The sequence below is a fragment of the Vigna angularis genome, chromosome 5 (genome assembly GCF_016808095.1).
Source record: "Vigna angularis cultivar LongXiaoDou No.4 chromosome 5, ASM1680809v1, whole genome shotgun sequence".
NCBI lineage: Eukaryota > Viridiplantae > Streptophyta > Magnoliopsida > Fabales > Fabaceae > Vigna > Vigna angularis.
The window spans coordinates 4771469-4793420 of NC_068974.1; the positions used below are offsets into that span (position 1 = coordinate 4771469).

At 31.5% G+C, this 21952-nt stretch overlaps 1 protein-coding gene across 2 annotated transcripts; it reads right to left on the reverse strand.

Annotated features, from left to right (window-relative positions):
• Positions 1-3190: 3190 nt before the first annotated feature.
• LOC108340843 (NAC transcription factor 56) lies at positions 3191-5588 on the reverse strand. Of its 2 annotated transcripts, XM_052877975.1 has the most exons (4): positions 5183-5588; positions 4524-4825; positions 3727-4196; positions 3191-3514 (listed from the first exon to the last, which is right to left on the reverse strand). In XM_052877975.1, exons 1-4 carry the CDS (start codon positions 5370-5372, stop codon positions 3511-3513), a joined length of 966 nt encoding a protein of 321 aa, XP_052733935.1. In that variant the 5' UTR covers positions 5373-5588; the 3' UTR covers positions 3191-3510. The 2 variants fall into 2 exon arrangements, with proteins under 2 accessions (XP_052733935.1, XP_017433934.1); XM_017578445.2 differs by having other exon boundaries at positions 3191-4196.
• Between the last annotated feature and the right edge of the window lie 16364 nt (positions 5589-21952).

A 21952-nucleotide genomic window follows, 5' to 3' on the forward strand; every position in this document is an offset into this window, starting at 1 on the left:
ACAATATAAAAAGATATAATTATTCTCTGAAGAACCGTGTCAAAAAATTTTGAGATTCATAAACCTTGATCGATATCATTCAAATATTTTTGAAACTCTGATAAACATATTTAGTTTATCATGTGTATTTTGTTAAAAAAATAAGGAGATTTTTAAGACAAGATCGTCTACAGAGACTAGATTGTCTAACAACTCGAGTTTTGAAGTTTAACATACAACACTTAATGAAATATCATTTAGTGGAGTATAGCATTTAAGTTAAGTACATATCAGAATATCCTTATTAAATGCTTGTAAGTTAAACAATGACATGTCAATAATAAAAGGATAAACAATATTTGACAAAAACATGTCTAAAGAAAGGAGCAGTAAATGCTATATAATTTATCAAGTGTGATATACTTTGAATAGCATAGACTTGCGTTAAACGCTTATATTATGAATCATGAACGTACTATTTTTTTGTTTGCTTTGCTTTTTCTCTCTTTATCTATGTAGATCTTGACAATACTAAGATTTACTCAAAAGCACTGCACATGGATCAGAAAGCAATGTTGCTCTTCCTAAGACATAGAAAAGTAAAAATCTTCGTACGAAAAGCCACCTACTCGAAATGTCAACTCTTTCTGATTAACGGTCATCTCTCGAAGAAATATATTAAGGATGACTCACACAAAAACAATAGAAGAACTTTTGCTATCATTGTATCATTACATTGTTATTCTCTCTAAAAGCTTACATCATTTGAGTTTTTTCTTAGAGCAAGACAAAACTTTCAACTTTCATATTTCATTGTATTATATTTATCCTCTCTTTGAGAGTTATCTAAATTTGTATTTGTAATCAAACACTGATTATGTTTGGATATTCATAATGTTTGGATATTCATAATTGAATTAAAATACTTGTATTGTTTGATTTAGTTGAGTTAAACATTCTAGACAAGTTGTTTAGGGTTGATACCCAAAGTGGTTAAACTCATATTAGTCAGGTTGACTAGTGAAACCATAAGTGATTAATAATACTTGTACATCAGTAGTGGTTTATACTTGTTTGTAATCTTTGAAAAGGATTACTGGAACTCCTTAAGAAGTCTTAAGGGAGACTGGACATAGCTTAGGTTGAATGAACCAATATAAAAACATTTGTGTTATTGTTTTTCCTGTTTAAAACATTTTCCTAAACGGTTGCTTGAAAACACAAGTGTTTAACAACCACTGTAATTTAACTAACACTGGCAATAGTTATTAAAAGTTATTTTTGCGAAAAATTTTGAAACACTATTCAACCCCCCCCCCCCTCCCCCTTTCTAGTGTTTCCCTTTATTTCATTAGGATCGTATATCGCTTTAAAGCATGTACGTTCTAGTACTTCTTTGTTTGTTGTGTTGTTATCTTTTTTTTGTGTGCATATCATTACCTTTATTCAAAACCTTGTTCATGATTAGAATAACGTTAAGAGATTGATAGATAATCAAGGAATGTTTCACTCATGCTTTCTGTCTTTCCTTTTTGTATACACAACACAAGTGCTTTACCAAGATGCAACATAGCTTATGACTCTCTACCATAAAGGCTACACACCTAGAAGAAAGTCAAAGCTTTGAGTAACGAATCTTTTTCGAAAACATACTATATAAAGAGGGCTGCATAAGAGAAGATAACAACAAGAATTATCTTCTTGCAATACACTCACACTGCTTCTCTCTTTAAGCTTTGTCTCTTAGACTTGTCATTGAAAAAAAAGTTCTTTTACAAGTTTTCAGAATATCATTGTATTGATTTGAAATCTTCTCTAAGAGAGTCATACATTATGTTCTTGTATTCTTTCATAACACTTTGTGTTTTTATTCAAAAGTGAAGTAAAAAATTGTAAGGTTAACTTAGTGGAGTTAGACCGTCTAATTAGAAAGACTAGTGATACTAGAAGTGGTTATACTCATATAACTAGTAGTTTAGTTGTACAATAAGAGTGGTTAAACTCGTAACTTTTTTGAAAGATTAGTAAAATCCTTTAAGAGTGTCTAAAGGAGAACTAGACATAACTCATTTTAAAGTAAACCACGATAAAATCATATGTGCTTTATTGGAAGGAAATTAAACATTTGTGAAAAATTTTAAAACTCTATTCAAGTTTACTGAGTTTTCCTATATTACATCAACCTCATCAAATTATTATTATTATATACATATATATATATATATATACATATATATATATATATACATATATATATATACATATATATATATATATATATATATATATATATATATATATAATTTATACAATCTACGGCATCAGCGCTGCACGATGCCAATGCCAGATTTAGAAAGAATAAAATATGGGGAAGAAAGTTATATAGCATAAGAGCCAATTTCTATTAATGATCACGTGTAATCATAGCATCACAATGCGATGGATCTTTATAAACATTAAGAATATAAAAAAGATTGAATTTGACAATGTGCATCAACATTATCGACTTAAATCATAAGCATGGATGACATATGATCCACCAATAATACCATCACGAGTATTAAATAAATATGAAGTAGCATAGTTAACTGTCACAATAACTTATGAATCTTCCAGACCGTTTTTTTTTATTACTATGATATACTACTTTTACCAACCAGAAAATCAGATATAGAAAAGGTTAATATCATGAGATAGAATACAAGTCATGACAAACATTTCGTTTTCAAAGAGTGTGATCATCTGGGACAAAATTCAGAACCCTCTTTTCATGACTGGGGTATCAATCTAAAAAGTCTCAAACACAAGATTGCAATTGCACCATTATTTAAAATATATATATATATATATATATATATATATATATATATATATATATATATTTGTTCTGGTACAAGACGGGCCCCTATATCATACAAGAAGACAGAAGCAGTGAAAATTATTGTTTATTAACAAAATAATATTGCATACTTTTTTGTTTCTTTGTGTATGGATACACATTCTACCTAACCTGCTTTAGATACCAAAATCATTCAGGCCAAATGATAGAGATATTTACAATGCTAATCAACAGCCATCTAGGTTATACCTAGGTTACATGCAAAGACGTGACACAAAATCTCTTTCAGTTTAATTAGTCATAATAAACAAATAAAAATTAGATAAACAGAAAGCATGAAATAGATAAAGAAACACAAATCAACACAACAAATAACACTACAAATATAAATATATTTAAACTCTTGCATCAATATATTTCATTCTGAAGTATATGTTGTACATTCTTCAGTTTGTAAAGCAAAGTATACATATATTGAAATATAAATGGCTAACTCTTTTTTCTTACCCTCTTGAAATTTTGTACACAAAGAGCACCCTTCTTTTGTTTCTTTACACACCAATATAAAACAAGCAAATATGTCTCTATATCTATGTCTATATCTCTATCCTATCATTCTATATGAATCTATAAATAAAACTAAGTACCATGTGGCTCACTCCCTCACCTCATGTGATATTAATTACCTGGTGCTACCTGCAAATAGTTGAAGGAAAACATTGATTAGAGTACTCTAACGTGCTTCCATTTTCCTAAGACAATTAAACCACAAGCTCAATAACCCTTAAAAATCTTTGCAATCTAGCACAATTGAGGATTGCTTGTCACACCTTAGTTCAGTACTTCCTCTCCTTGTGCATTATAATTATCACATATCGTATGATATCCCAAAGAGGAGTTAGCCGTACCAATTGGTCCCTTGTATTTGGTATTGTGGGAGCTGGTTAAGCAGAGTAGCAAAGGAGCCAGGAGAAGCATTGTTCTCTTCAGTCCTCACAACACTGACATTACCATTAGTGTCCAAATTGAAGTGTTTTTCATCACTGTCATCGTTCCAGTTATAGAGTGTTGAGAGTGTTCTTTTGGAGGCTGAAGTGCCAAACTGAGATGGCATGGCACTTGTAGTAGTAGTGCTCATCCCATTCACACCATTGCCTATAACCACCCCTTCTAACGTGTTTCTGTCATTTTCCAACAATGCACCACTGTAGCTCGTACACATCTTTGAAAGGTGAAATCTCGCATTCATGTGGCCCACGTTCATGGAAGAAGGTACTTCTCCAATCATGTCATCCATGGAATCATCCCTCTCCTGCTCCATAGCTGACCTTTGTGTGTTGCCCTTCTTGTAGATCCGGCACAACACCCAATCATCCAGCTACAAATCCATGCACAATTCATATTATATATTATTCTTCCATAGTAATCATAAAATATGTTAAATATCAAATACTTTTAACTTTCTTATAAACACTTCACTCAGAAAGAAAGAAAGAAACACAAAAGTGAAAAAAGAAAGAAGAAAGTGTGATTTATGCTTCAGCAATGTGTTTGATATATTATTTTAATATATCCTAACTTTTACGCATATTGCGAAAGAATTGGTGAATGAGAAGGGTGGTCTAGTGGGGGAAAAAGTGATGTTCATGATGTGGTCAAAAGTGAAGCAGAACAAAGCTAGCTTTTACATGAAAAAAGGGTTTACCCTTAGGGAGTTTTTCTTGTGGCCCAAGTCACAGCCAGGTGGTCTGTTGTTAGGCTTGGTTTCAGCGAGACGATACTCATGCATGATCCAATCGGTTTTCACCCCTTTTGGTGGCTTTCCTCCGTAGAAAACCAAAGATTTCTTCACCCCAACCTTTTGAGTTCCACTGCATATGGGTTTATCTGTCCCCGTCGCCTTCCAGTACCCTGAAGTTGCAGCTCTGTTTGGCCTCGCGCCATTTGGGTACTTCCTATCTCTTGGACTGAAAAAGTACCACTCTTCCTCCCCAAACGATGACTTAGCTGCATAACCAAATGCAAACAAAAAAGTATGAGCAAAAACCGAACAAAAATACAAAAATGAAAAACTAATAACATCCGTTTCATTTTTCATCCATATTAAATTATAATACAAAAGATATTTTTATTCCACTTGCTGAGGTTACCACTGTATACAGTGAGACCCAGATAAAAATCAAAAGGGTGGATCATGAAGTTTAATATATTAAAATCCAAAATCTTAATAGAATATGAAAAGTTATGTAGAAATCACGGTTGATGAGTGTAAACCTCGAAAATCATGATATTGTGAGCAATAAATAGAGTTTAAAGATTGCGATTTGCAGCATATTTGTTATAAGGGTAAAATTGGAGAGAAACCTGGTAATTCCCATGGATCAAACTTGTAGAGATCAACATCAGCGATGATGGAAACAGGGAGAGGAACAGAATCAACTTTCTTCTTGAGGTAGTGAACCACGAGCTCTTCGTCTGTGGGGTGGAACCGAAACCCGGGTGGGAGGTTTGGTTGTTGTTGTGAACTCGTTGATGAGTCTTCGGTGCTGTCCATGGTTATTTACCGAGGTTGTTCAGCACTATGTTGGGTTCCTATATATGGTTGTGCTTGTTGTTGTTATGGGTTTGGCTTCACACAAGAAGAAAACACACATCTTTCACTGGATGATGATGATGATGATGATGATATGTATGTAGCTTTATTTACCATCCAAAGTCAAGGTGAAGGCCATGATCTTATGTGGCTGTGGGAAATGGAAATGATCGCCTACGAACGCCTCCAATGTTGCACTTAATACATGAATGTGGGTGTGTGAATGATTCCATTACTCATGGGAGGGGCATATGCGTCTTTTGAGAGTGTTTGAGGTAGAATCTCATTGACGAATTTAAGAGAATATATTTAATAGAAATTAAAACAATAAAGTTTTGAGGGTACATATATTTAGATATACATTTAATCTTATGCGTGATTTACTTTTAAAGTGATTTTGGATTTAAGTATTGTGCATGAAAACAAAATCTTAAGAGAATTGTTCAAAATAATTAAATTAAATATTATCTTTTTTGTGAAAAAAGAATCACATTAAACTATATAAATTTTCAAAATTATTGTGTATTAATTAAGAGAACAAATAAAATTACCTGTTAGAAGTTAAAACATTAATTAATACTTTTAAAATTTTTACTGAGTTTATTATTAAAGAATCTCTTATGAATAGATTTTTTTCGGCCAGCAGCTCAGCTTCTGAAAATTTACTGCATTCATTTCCAAAAATAAAAATAAAAATTATACATGATAAGATAAATGTATAAAATAGTTTTCCATTACCGTCAACCTATCTATTTCAATTTATAATAAAATAATAATCCCGAAAAGCACACTATTAACAAATATACTATAGTACTCTTATTTGCACAGTTAAAAACTCAATTAACCAATATATTTTGGTAAACGTATTTATATAATTTAAAAACATCAATTCAAAAATAAATTTTGAGATCAGAGTATTTAATAAAGAATTATTCAAATATTAATATGATATGATTTAATTATTGACCTAATGTTCTTCAAAAGAAAAAGAAAATAAAGTTATGGACTTGATGAAGGAAAAGGAGTGCGGTTGCAAAAGAAAGAGTTGGGTGGAAGAACACACGAATACACCAACAAGAAGTTCGGCCGTTGAGAGAACGACACGTAAGATTCCGAAGCATGTAATGTTGACACGTGAGTGGGACCACACAACAATATTATTTTCTATTTTTATTTTCACTGTTTTAGGAAACTGTGATTAATCTCGACCGTAAAAACATCCCAGAAACTAAGATTAATCTTAATTATAAACTGCAGCGAGGCATTAGAACTGTAGAGAATCTGATGAAAACATGATTGTGATGTGAAGTTGGAAGCCCCTACAGTTTCGAAAATAAATGCTATAGGGTGTGCAGTTCATGGCGCAGCCACACGATTTATTTATTACGTACATCTCTCGAAAATGAAATTTGCGATATGAGAAATATTGAATGGTGGAGATGTGGTGGTATTGAAAAGTGAGTCTAGATATCTAAGTTGGATGGTGATTGATATTAATTTTAATTTGTTTTATGTGATAAAAAAATAATAAAAAAAAAGTATAGATCGGGGGAAAGATAAGTGTGGGGACAAAGGTTTTCCACACTTTCTGCTTTTGTTGGACATATTAGACAACCAATGCCAACATCAGCCAATGGATTAAGAAATTTTACCATGACAACTGCTAAATCAATGGTCCCACAAGCCATTAACTCAACCTTCACTTTTTTTTTTCTCTTTTCTTTTTTCTTGATCTCGTGTGGACCCCACTTATACCGATGGTATTAAACATATGGTTGATCCACACAAAAAAACAAATAAATAAATATATATATATATATATATAAACAATAACAATTAATATATAGAAAGTATTTGGAACGTTTTGACTTTCCTATAAATTTAAGAAAATCTGAAATTACAAATTTAGATAATGTTTAATCAATTTAAAATATAAAATGAAAAGTATCTTTAACATAGATAAAAAATATGTTGCTTTTTTAAAATAGTTGCTTAAGAATTTTGGTTCGATAGTTATTTAATCTATTTTTATAAATCTAATAAACTCAATTTGAATCCATGGTAGTAAATACAAAGTTGATGTATAAATTGTATATATTGTAGATCGATTTTACAAACACATTTAATTTATTGAATTGTCTTTTATATGAATATCAATTAGAAATTTATACTTTTTTTTCTCAATGATCATATTTTTGTGTTTTAGATAAACATAGAATTGTGTAAATAGAGACGAATTGTAATAGAGAGAAACGGTGAAGATATAGAAGAAGCTGATTAAAATTTCAGACCTGAAAATGAAAATATAAAGTTCTTTCTCGAAAATTTGGATTTGATACTTTTTGCAATGTCAGTCAGTGAATCTGATAATGCCTATTCGTTTATATTACTAGCAAACTTATAAATTTTTGGTTTAATAGGTTCGGAGATCCCTATATTTGTGGGTTCATTTTAATTGGATTCTTTAATTTTGGAAGTGATCAATTGGGTCTCTAATTTTGGTCAATTTGATTCAATAATAACATTTTCGTTAAATATAAATGGCATCTAGGTGGCACCGTTTGAGCTGTATAGATTAATTTTTAACATTTTTAATTGTTAAATATATTAATAAATGAAAATATAATTAGAAATTATTAAAAATATTAAATTAGGCCGGTGGTGGAGACTCAATTGATCACCTCCAAAATTGAAGGACCCAATTGAAACGAATCCGCAAATATAGGGACTTCCGAACCTATTAAACCTAAATTTTTCAATATGTTTTAAAGTATTTGAGTGTTTATTCATTTATATTTGAGTGTTTATACATTTGATATATCTATTTATATTTCTCCATTCTCTAACATATTCCTGACATAATAAAATAAAAGAAAAAATACCTAAATTGAAGTAATTGTCTACTCAATAGTGTTAGATATTTTCGTTGATTCCACAATTTGTAGTGGGTATGACCATTTACGTAATTATTTCTTCGATTAGATTATTTCCTCAATGCCTTCAACAAGAATGCAAAAAACATAAATGTAGAAAAATAAATTACCAATAATAAAACATAAACTAGTAAAAGAAATATATGAAAGCGGTAACTCAAGTTGCAATAAACATCATTATAAGATTAATCATTATAATACGTTGTTTAAGATTAACCATTATTTTTTATTTGTTTTAGATAAAACGTCAAATTTTGTTTGACCATAATAATTTCTGATTATATATTAAATTAAATCATGTACGTATAGTGAGAAATTTTTTAGTATCTTGCCGATTATTTAATGTTTTTATTCATGCTTTAAAGGATGCCTATCTATTTCTTTTGTTTCATTGAATAAGTTCCTAAAGGCTTGAAACTATTAATTAAGGCAAATAATTATAATGCACGGTTATTTATAAGAGGGAGAATAAATATGATATTATACAATAAAGACTAAGAGTGAGAATTTCATTTCTTTTATACTCTCAAGGCATTGGAATTGGTTGTAAATCACAAATTTGACTCTCAATTATTTTAAATGGGTCTTTTTCTTGATTTTATTTTCATTATTTTCTATCTAATAATAGTATAGAATAATATATATTAGAGAGTATTTAGTAACATTTTCCTCTCAATTATTTTTCTTATTTTTTTTTTCGCGACTACTTGTGCACCCCGGCCTAAGCATTTTTCCGTTAGGCATATGTTTTAAATATTATCTATTTTAATTATTGAAACCTTGTTTTAGCCACAAGATACACTTTAATAGATTGAAAAGGATGATTACATATTACTTATTTTTTTTTTATCTCCATTCTTTATTAACGTGAGATAGCTCATCATATAAGACATCACTGACATAACATATAACTTTTATTAAAAAATAAAATATAAAAACAGAAAAACAGAAAAAACATGATTTATAAATTCGAATATTTCTGTTTTCATAAAGCTATTAATAACTAATAATTTTATACTATAATTTAAATTATCTACTAGCAAGGACATAGATGCCAAAAAAAACTGTTTGTGTTCGCATTCTTGAAAATTTAAAAAAATCATTATTAAATATTATAATTATAAAGTAATAAAATAAAATATTTTTCAAAAATACATTTTTTTTTCGGTTTATTCTTTATTTAAATTATAAAAAGATAAATTCTAAACGCCATAAAAGTTATTGGTTATTAGTATTATATGTGGAAAAAATAATTATCTGTGAGAGAAACTTTTAAAAGGAAAATTGTGTACACTAAATAAGAAAATTCCTATGTACTTTTATAAGTGTAGTATAAAATAACATATGAATAATGATATATTGACACAGACAATTTTTTAACTCCGAAACGTGTCAAAAAATATTGGTTCATGGCTCAAATTTTTTTTTATGACGTAGAAAACCTAATTTTGAGGATTTAGTTTCGTGGTTTGGTTTATTATATATGTTTAAATTTTCTTTCAACGTGCTTCGTTCTCATATGATTCTTACTAGAGAAGTTCTGTTCATCAAACCAACATTTCACCATTTATCGTGATGAACTTCTGAACTTTCGTGCTTTGTTTGACGAGGGTTTTCATGTTTCGTAGTTTAGGTTTTCGATCCGCATTCTACAACGTTAAGGGTGTTTGAGTATTTGCAGTTTTTTCATTTTTGTCGAAGATTATGTTTTTGTTCTTTGTTCTTTCTACATTGCTGTCTAGGATAGTTTTGTTCTGTTGTGATTGTATATTTTAGAGTTTGTTGTTGAGTGTCCAATTTCATTTTTGTGACTCTATTTCTTTTTTGTTTACCCTGTTTCTTTTTATAGCAGTGGAATCCATTTCACAAGACGGTGAAATAAATGTGTAATAGTGGAATTTTTTTATTTTCTTTGAAATGTTTAGTAATAGTTGATTGTTTTTAAAAATTTTCGTAGTTTCGTTTACGACTGAGGTGTGACACGAAAGTTATAGTGGAGTTAAATGCTATATTAAGGGACTGTGATCGTATGTGTATCGGCGAGACTCCATTTATGTGGTGTCTACATATGTAGATGCCCATTGACATATGTTTGTTCTTGTTCAAGGAAATGGTCACCCGATGGGTTGGGCATAATGAATCTTTCCTTGTCAAGCAAAAAATGGTACCATTTACCGTGTTTGATGTTTGCATGTGTTTAGGATTAGGTGTGGGTGGTTTGGAGGTAAAATTTGATGAGAATGTTTGTGGTCTTGTTGGTGAACAATTTAGTTCAAACTTAATAACTCTAAGAGACATTGTAAATAGGATACATTAATAATAGGAAATAATGAGAACGATGTAGATTGTGTATATCGTTTGTATATTTGAGTTTGTTTTATTGTATTTTATTTTCCTAGTAAATCTAACGTAGTTAGTAACATGCCATGTATAATATTAGATGATATAGATGGGTTGTTTGATTATAATTAGGCAAGTGTTGTCCACAATTTTTTGGTTAAAAGTTTAAATAAGGGATCTATGATCATACGGGAGCGTCAGATTTTGGACTCCCTTGACATTAGTGGCAATATTGTAGTGTTGTAGGTAAGAATATTATCATCTTAGTTTGGTATGTTTAAATTGTAAAAGAGTTGTTGTTGATGTTGGTTTAAATTATTTTTGTAGCTTTAGGTCATTAAATGTCTGCGTTTAACAGTTCCCGATCATGATGTTATGTTCCTTAGAATCCTAAGTTGACTTTCATTGAACTTGAGATCAAAGAAAATAGAGTTGTTGTTCCAGAAAAATAATGTAAGTTACTTGATATCTTTGGATGCATTAACTTTGGGACTAAATATCTTTTAGATGCATTATGTTTCAGATCATATGGTTATTGAAAGAATTAAATATTTTTTATGTTGATAGATATTTTAAGAGTGGGTCCTTCGCGAGAAGGACCATGGGAACCCAATCATTCATGGTGCCCTTCATTTGGATGAGGGGGCAATACCGCAAGAAGGTGCATATGAGGTTGGGGTGAGTTGGGAAGAATTATTGATGAAGAAAGTAAAAGATAACCAAAGGAAATGTGAAGAAATGAATATCCAGTTGAGGAGTTTGATTGAGAAGGTTCTTGTTGCAAGATCTAGACCAGAATGACAAGAGACCCCTTTGTTCCAGCATGGCGATCCCTCTACCATTGATGTAGAAGATGAACTAGATGAGGCAACCCTTTTTTTTTATGTAGGTGGTGCATATACTAATGTGACAAGTTGTTTTGAGGAAGAGAAGGACAATGTCAACACAGATGTTGAGGACGTTCGACCTTTCTTAACTATCCTTCCATCGATGGACCCATAGGAGGATGGTCCTTCATTGGCTGTGGATGCCAAAAAGTTGTACAAATTAGTGATTCCATTTGACCCTTCTTGGAGGTAATGAATTTTGTAATTGATAAAATTTTCTTTGATATTTTGCAGTGACATGATGAGACTTCATTTTGAATGTATTTTTTGAAGGCTTGTTGCTGAAATTTACGGTCAAATTCTTGGGATGCTAGAATGTTATTTTTTAGGACCTATGAGGCAAATGGACAACATGGTAATAATGAATTTATGTGTGCTATTTTTTGTAACCCTTTTTATGTTAGTCCATTGATGTTAAATTATGAAATAGATTTATAAGGGGTGTTGTTTGCAACAAGCATCTTCATGTACTTTGAACGAAGGTCAATCAGGGTTGTCAAAAGGATAACTTTTAGTCTATTATATATGGTACAAACAATTTGTTATATTTTATATTGTAATTTTCGTATAACATGACATTTGAAAGATGAATTTGCCATTTCATTGCAGACCCATGTCCTATATAACTCACGGAAGAAAAATCTGGGCATTGGGTGACTACCTCAACTACTTCCATTCCCAGATCATTGGGTTTGACGACATAATTAATGTTGGTTTTGTGAGTTGAATTTTCACACAATTTAGTATGTTTATTGTAAAACTTTTGACACCCACAATTTTTTGTAGTTGTTTGTCCTAATTCTCAATTACGGACATTGGTGGTGCTACGCCGTTAAGATTCCTCCATTTCCACTTGATTCTCTCGGGCATAATAGAAGGGATCATAAAAGAATTGACAATCTGATTGTAAGTGTTTTGGATTTATCCGTCAACTTTTTTTTTTGTAATTTGATTCACTTGTTGAGGTACTAAAATTGACTTTTTTGATTTGGAGGCCCATAATCTTGAATTATTTTTTGGAATGTTGTTGAACCGTAATGAAGACAACAAACCATAATTCCAAGTACAATACGTGCACACTCCAATACAACCCAACATGTAACTTTTTAGCATTCATGTTTATGATTGAAATATATGTTCCTTTCATTGACCTACTTTGAATTTATTTTTATTTTGGACTTTGTTTCATGTAGGTATGTTTATGGAGAAAACTATGCTCAATTACACAAGTGTAAATAACCAAACTTGTTTTAGTTTAAACCTTTGATAAAATATTGGGCATTTTCATAATTTTGTCGGCATTTGATTGTTTTTAAGGAGGAACTCCAACACTTTAAGGAGAAGTATGTTTGTGATTAGATTCTAGATAATGACAATGTCCGCAAAGAAGAAGTGCTGCAACGATTAGGACTACTATAGATGTAATTGTACATTGTAGTTTGTGGATTTTTTTCAAAATGTATTACATGTTTAACCGTTACAAGTTAGATAAGGTATTTTTTACCTTTGATGTACACAATTGTTACATATCTTGTAAGAAATGTATTAATTACATTTAATGATAATAAAATTGCAATTTGCTCTATAGATCTTGTGTTTCTTTGAATGTGATCCATGCGTTTGAAGATGATAATGAGCATTTTATGTTTTAAACAATTGTTAATAACATAGTTGTAGTTGTGGGTCCCCACTTATTTTTGTTGTAGTCCCTACAAATTCTATAGGTTTATTTTGTTGGTTTTGGATTTTCTATTCATTTGGGTGATTATGGGGTCATAATTAGGGGTGGGCAAAGCACAATGTACCGCACTGTATTGTAAAATTTTATAGTTAACTATAAACCAGTTTAGAAAAACTGCACTGTACTTAAAAACAGTTCAAAGTAACTGAACTGAACTATTTTTTAGTTCATTTATAGTGCAGTACAATTCAGTTAACTAGTTTTAAATTCACTATAATACAGTTTAGTTATCCATAACACAAAATCACATAGTACACTTTGAGTTTACCACAACAAAAGTGAAGTAGCATCTTAATGAAATAAGCCTCTACGTACAGTCAGCCAACTCTTTGGATAATTCCAGTGAATCTTTTTGAGACATGTCAAAATTATTCTGCAGCTCAACCACTCTGGCTAAAAAGAGCTTCCACCTCAGTCATGGCAGCATTAAATTGATTTTGCAGTTCCAAATCAGACTTCACTCCTCTTGCCTCAATCAGAAACTCACACTCTTCTTCATTAAGCCCCCTAATAATTTCAGCCAGCTACAATAGGATGAAGTTTGCATCAAAAACAGAAGGCACGTCCAATGGTCTGGATGGATCAAACTCATGAATTCCCCTGACTTTGGATCCTCAATTGCAAGTCCATCACGAGGGCATTGTTGATTAAACCCTTCCTGAAGTCCCCCATCTTGTTCAATCTAACTATATTTCTTTTTCTGCAAAAAGGTTATGTTATTTGAATGTTATACTACTCATTTTATAGAGATCATGTTTTCAAAAAGTAATGTGACTAAGTTGTTCATAAACATAAAAGCAAAAAATCTATGTCCAATAGAGAGATAAATAATTGAATCAATAAGTGGTTATGTGAAACAAATATTAGCTACCCTTATCACTTATCAGTATATTCAACTTCAAATGTAAAATAGCAGGAAGCTTTTGGTGTTCACTCATGTATAAGTTCTCAATAAGTAAAATAGGCAAGAAGCAATATGAAGAATTATTGTTGACTAAATAAGTTGTAAAATAGAACACCTCAACTTATATAAGTGCTTATTGTTTTCTCTTCTTCAGTTACAAGTAGTTTCCCATCCGAAATATCACAGGATGCAATTGAAATTCCCAACTTAATTACCATCTTAAAATAAATATAACAGGTCTCACACTTCAAATAAATATGCCTCGTCACAAGATATATATATTAAAGATTTCACATTAATCATACATAAAACAAATTAAAAATATGTAAATAAATACAAAAATCATATCACAAATAAGTTTGATAAGATTAAATTAAGTTAAAAATTTATTTATTTTAAAAATAAAAAACCTAAGATGACAGAACATAACTACTACAAAAGGAAAATAAGTTTCATCGTACCTCAAGTCTAGCATCTAAGACTTGTTTAAATTGATTTAAGAGCTTTGGAGGAGCGATTGAGTCATGCTCAGCTTCAAGTATAGCAATGGGAACTTCAACACCTGAAAAAGATCAAAGAAACTCTTTCACAACTAACATCTAATCATTGCTTATGAGATTTGTATCTTTATTTAACCATAAACAAATGGTAAATGAAAAAGAGCATGAAAAAGAGATTTACAAAAAAACACAAGCACTATACTGTCAAATTCACAAAAAGTTGAAGTTTTTGTCATTTGATTGAGAATTTATACCACAGATGTCATCCACAGTGATAAATGATGGATGTAATAGCATAAAAGCTTGAACACGTTTGGTTTTTCCAAGGTTAGTCACAGTCCTAGCTGAGAGAAAGAGAAAAACACATTACATTCTGTAGTTTATACTTAAGGTGACCTGAAATTGCAAAATACAACACCAATTTAGTGGAAGCCACTTACCACCCCCACAGAAACCAACAACTCCCATAGCAGAAGCACCTTTCCTTTTCAAGGCTTCAATAATAGGTTTTGCAATTTCAATACCTTTTCCCTGCACATTTAATAGGTAATATCATAATAACACAAAATGTATTACAGTTTACAGAAAAGTCACAATTTTTATTCATCTGAACTCAAACAGACATGATATTTGATTTGCAAATCAGACACCACATAAAATGGTGGCCACCCTTTAGGTTACAGAGTCCAAACATCTAAATGTTCCAATATAAGAACCTAACATTGACTTATGAAGAACAGAAAGAACATTTATTTTTCTTGCTAAATCAATGATAAATGATAATGCTCAAATCAATGAATTTTCATTCTACATTATATCAACAAATCTTGTTAACCATTCCAATATACCACAAAGAGTGAGAAAAGCATTCATACCACAAAATTCAGCTTTCATCCCAGCATCTCCCCTTTCCTTGCAGCTCTGACTTAGAGGCAACAAGATTTATTAGCACAAACATTCCAATATAAGCATAATTTTTTAGCTAAAGCAAAGATCATTCACAGATACAATGACTCCACAATAAGGTCTTAAAACAAACACTCCTTTATAATGCAAGAAAGCCATAACATATATCCCTTTTGAAAGGGAAAGGGAAAAACATTATTACCTTTGGGTTGTACAGTTCCAGTTAAAGGAGAAGTGTTACGGCAGAGTGTGGCAAAGCCTTCGACGGCGACGAGCCTTCGAACGGCGGCGAGCCTTCGATTGCTCAAAAACTGAAAACTATTATCTTCTAATCACCATCAAACTGAAAAACAACCTAGAGTAACCAAAACTAACCCCACAGAAAAACTATTATACAACTATTTTTATAGAAAAACTAAAGGAAGGAAAAAGGGAAGGGAAATAAAAACCCAAACCATGCTTCGCGCTCCTCTTCGAGTGACTTCGCACCAGCTTTAACAAAGGGTTTTGTTCGCGCCCCTCAATCATCCCCTTTTGTAGCTTCAATATTTGTAGACAGCCTCTGGTCCATTGAATCGAGCCTCCTAGTCCATCGTCGCGAAAGAACCATGGAACTCTCTTCCAATTTCTCTCAATCCTCTCGAACCCTAGCTTCAAGGGTTTTCAATTTGGGGGTGAAATTCTCAGTTAGGGAGAAACTGTGGTTCACAGTTAACTGCACTTAAATTGTGTAAAGTTCAGTTTGTTTTAATTGAACTGTAGAATAGTTTAATTAGTTTTAGTTAAAATAAGTTTAGTTTTTTTAAGTATAATATAATTCAGTTAATTGTAGTTCCAGTACAGTTTGCTGAATTATGCCCAACCCTAGTCATAATTGGCACCACTTATTTGTTTACTGAGGTTGGATGTGTTCTTGACAAATTTTGTTCATCATGTGGTGATTATCACCATAATGATGCATGACTTTATTAGTGCATTGACATGACAAATAATCACTTTTGGATTAAATATTATGTCCACAATTTTGTGATCCTGCATGTGCAAAAGTCTAGACATACGTCCCTAGTTAATTGCACTTTGGTCCCCACCTAATTATGCAATTTTTTATTATTGATTTTGGATGTTTTGTTGATGTTCATTATATACACATTGATGAGTATTTTATGTGAATACTTGAGAATGAATATATTTTCTTAATAAAAATTATGTGAACAATTATGTTGACATTCTTGTACAAAAATTTATGTTTAGGTCTCCAAAATTTAGGATTTGTTTTACTGATTTTTTATGATGTTGACAGTTTTGGTTAATTATGTGGTTCATTATTGTCATCATAGATGAGTTTTTTTTGCATTAATATGACAATGAATGTTTTTTCCTAATAAAAATAATGTGTAGACCTTCTTATGCAGAAGCTTAGTTTTAGGTCCTCACTTATTTGATCTTTTGTCCCACCCAATTGTGTAGTTTGATTTATACAAATTTTGAATGTTGTTGACAGATTTGGTTAAATATGTGATCATTATTGCCTACATAGATGAGTTTCTTGTGCATTAACATGACAATGAATATTTTTTCCTATTAAAAATTGATGTCAAGAACTGTGTAGACTTTCTTGTGCATAAACATAATTGTAGTTCCCCACTTATTTGATCCTTTCTCCTCACCTAATTATGCAGTCTAATTTTTACAGATTTTGGATGTTGTTGATTGATTTGGTTAAATATGTGGCCATTATTGCGTGCATAGATGAGTTGTTTGTGTATTAACATGACAATGAATATTCTTTTCCTATTAAAAATTGATGCCAAGAATTGTGTAGACCTTTATGTGCAGAAGCATAGTTGTAGGTCCCCAGTTATCTTATCCTTGGTCCCCACCTAAATATGAAGTTTGATTATTATAGATTTTGGATGTTGTTGACATATTTGGTTAAATATGTGGTGATTATTGCATTCATAAATGAGTCTTTTGTGCATCAACAAGTGTGTTGACCTTCTTGTGCATATTTTTAGCTTTGGGTCCCTAGTTTTTTTATCCTTGGTCCATACCCAATTGTGTATATTCGATAATTTTGATAGATTTGGTTAATTATGTGATCATTATTGCGTTGCATGGATGAGATGTTTGTGCATTAACATGACAATGAAAAGTTTTTTAATGATGTCAACAATTATGTTGACCTTTTTGATCAAAAGTTTAACTTTAGGTCCCTAGTTATTTGATCCTTGATCCCGACCCAATTGTACAATTTTATTTTTACATATTTTGGATGTTCTTGAGAGATTCATTTAATTATGTCGTCATTATTGCCTTTGTTATAAGAAAAGATCGTCTATAAGACAAGACCGTCTAACACTTTCATGTTTTGAAGTTTAACAAATAACAATAAACGAAATGAGTGTTTGAAAAAATATTATCTTTGTGAAATTAGTATCGTTGAATGAAAAAATTTCTTATGAAAAAGCATTGTGAAATCTAAATAGTTAGAGGAAAACTTTAGTAAACACACTGATATCTTAGCAGACGCACTATCAAGTAATACTTTAGTAAACGCGTGAATATTTTATATGAGTTTCTCTAAACACGCTCTTGCTATTACTAAACAATGCTATACGTGCTCTCACTATACCTTGCAAAATAATGTGCTAAATGATGTTTTTCGAAAATGCGCTAAAGTTATAGTGATGGAGATTGCTTTGAGGAGACTCCTTCAATGTAAGATGATCTTCCAAGTGGGTTGATGAAGCTTCTTCAAAGGGTGGACTCCATATGAACAACGATAGTAGCGGAAGCAAATAAAGATGAAGAGATGTTGTTAATGTTGTTGGATGGTCTTTGTAGAAGTCCTTTTAGGAGGTGAGGCGAACCATGAAGGAGAAGGTAAGAAGAAGTCTAAAGAAAGACTTGCAATTTTTGCAAAGTAACTCTACATTCAACTAGTTCTAACTTTTTACAAAGGGGTGCCTCTCCTTTTATAGGTGAAAGAGAGAGCTAGATTACATTGAATCCTAAAAGAGCCTAGAAACTTCTTTGGTCAAGGGGGATGAATGAGAGCCTCTTTCCTCTTTTTCATCCAATCATATCTTGCATTTCCTTAATCTAATCACATGCAAGGAGCCTTTGTTCAAGTACCTTAAGGTTATAAACAAGCTGGATCACGTCCCATGAAACCCAACTCAAGAAAAAAATGCCAAAACTCGTTCAAGACATCATTCTGTCAGCTCTGACCTTACTTTGTTGGAAACTAGACTCAAAGAGCTTTCCAATGACTACAAGCACGTATCATTTGGACCTTTGAGCTAGGTGCAGCTACAATACCAAAAATGGGTTGCGTGAAATCAAGTCTAGAAAAAGGAAGATAACTTGGCCAAAATACAAGGACCAAAACAAAGACTTATGTACATATTTACAAAAATGTTTAAAGATAAAAGAAGAAGTTTTAATATGTGATCCTCTTGAAGTTCCATCTTTTCCTTCCATCTTCTAATGTCTTCTAAGATTTGAAGGAAGACAAGAGTCAACTTTAAAGTCCTTCTTCTACTTCCAATCTTCTAGCCTTAGCTTAAGTTGACTCCTTGGCTTGATATCAATTTAGTTCCCTAAATGGGTTTCCATCATATAGACATTGCTCTAAAAACATGTGTTGAAAGACATCATGCTAAAACACGCTCTTGAAACTTAACAAAAATCACTAAAAGATGCGTTGTTAGTAAACACCTCCTGAAGCCTAAACGATACCTTGTACCAAGTTATATCTTCATCAAACGATGGAACCTTTATGAACTACTTAGTTTCTTCTTTGAAATGCTTAAACGATCAAATCTTGTTTGAAAGATAGAAAATTTGAAAAGCACATAGTTGTTCTGAGCACACATTAAAGAGCATTAAATGCACAATGTCTCAAAACAAAAAAAGTGATAAGAAAAAGGACATATCTGTCTCCATGCATATCTACTCTACTCTTTGCAGTTTCCTGTAACGCCTCAATTTCCAGGGTATCACGGGTTACTCAAACAACGGTAAAATTTTAAAATTTAACTTAGCACGAAAACATATTTTCAAAAATTTCAACATTCAACGACATAATTTATTCCAAACATAATAGTTTTAAAAACATTTGTCCAATAAAAATAACAAAGGAAATAAAACAACTTCAATTACATTGTATAAAGATTCAAATGCAATAACTTTGAATAAAAACCCCAAGTTTGTCCCTTGTTATCTCTCGAATCTATTATGCCTCAGCACCATCTACAACATCATCTGCTTATATATAACGCATTATACGATCATAGCCAACATTATATACTCTCGTGGTTAAGCAAGAAGCATAACACAATTGCACTATCAACTGTAAAAGCGGAATATATATCTACCGCTCACTAATTCTCACAACTACTTTGCATCACGAATCAACTAAAAGATTATAACTACTTCGAAGGTAAGAGCCCTATCTATTGTGATAATAATGATGTTATTATTTTATCTAAGAACCCTACATTGCATTCACACGTAAAGCATATTGAGGTCAACATCATTTCATACGTGATCATGTTAACAAGGATACTGTGGATTTACAATATGTAAACACAGAGGATCAGCTAGTTGACATCTTCATTAAACCACTAGTTGACGATAAACTTTATTGTCTAATCACCGTTTTGTGTATGAGAATCGTTGAATGAATTTGACTTAACATGTTTAGTGTGCTCATATAGCGTCTAGAGACAAAAGTCAAAGACTCGTCGTCTAAGTGACGTCATATATAACATCATCTAAGACAAATCGTCTACAAGACAACTGCATACATGCATAAGTTGTGTCTAATACTAAGCCCATCTAGATGTTGTCTAAGATTTCCAATAACTGCAAATGACAGATCATCACAATTCAAAATCTGAATCTTATCATCAATTCTCTCAGCACATGTTGCGTGTCAATCAAGCCATTAATTTTTAATATCAATTCTCTCTCTCTCTCTCGCTCTCTCTCTCTCTTCCTCGTATTTATAATTTTCGAAATGGATCTTGGATTAACGATGACCTAATCACGACCCAATTGCTGGTAATTCTGCTTTGTTCTAAACTAATTAACATTTGTGTTAATGCCACAGGGACCTGACCGTTCAGTTGGTCAAATGATAGTCATTCGATCTAACACGTAAGAATGACCATACGACCATGCAGTACAGTTACACCAATTTCTTAAATTAAAATAAAATGTTAACAAAATTTATAGAATTTCAAATAAGTTTCTAAAATCAATCACTTCTTGTTATTCAAGTCTCTATGCATACGTTCATATTATCACTTTGATAGAATTTTTTTTTACCCTTTGTTCACTTGAATGGATTTGGGGGAGAATGATTGAGTGGATTTGAAGAGAAATTTTTTTGTTGTTTATTTGAGTGAATTTGGAGGTAAGTGAGAGTGAATTTGAAAGCACTGTTTGTGAGAATTAGTGTAGAATTTGATTGATGTGACAGATTAAAAAAATTTACTTCCAAATCCACTCTCACTTACCTCCAAATTCACTCAAATAAACAACAACAAAAATTTATTTTCAAATCTTCTCAAATCTACTCAATCACTCTCCTCCAAATTCATTCAAAGTGAATAAAGCCTAAGGAATAATTATATTGTTAATTTATAGTTTTAAACTTGTTTATTTGTTTTTATTTTGTTAAATATTTAAGTCCATAAATTCATCCTAACTTAAAACCTTTTAGTCTTTAGTGTTAAAGATAAAGAATTATAGTATAAAATCCCTAGGAAATTTTAGCAAAGGTAGCTATAATGTCATTTTATAAATGATACACTACTTTTTGTTTTTGTTGTCATTGGACATTGTTTGAGATTCCTCCCATGCATTTGACCGAAAGAGGGGTTGAAAGAGACGTGCATGAGTAGATGGCCACACATGCCAAGATGCATGTGGAGATGAAACCAAACCCTACCCCACAATGACCCAATTTCTAATCAAAATCGACGAAGCCTACATAAATCTTCGACAGTGTAAATCCCTAAAACAACTCTCGTAGGTGGGCCCAAATGCTGATTAGTCATGCAACAAAGGGCCCCACCACCCATCACCTACACTTGCCATGCTTCACACCAGGTGGAGCTATCCAAATTTCAACAATCAAACCCTATACATTGTTCCAACTACTGTTTGTGTATATTAGTTTTCAACTCTCTTCCAATGCATTGATTCAAAACAATCTCAATAAACATCTTTTCTTATATTTCATTAATCTTTGAAGATATTGTGATTTATCTTAAATATTATTTTTTCTATTTTATACATATAAATACATTAAACACACAT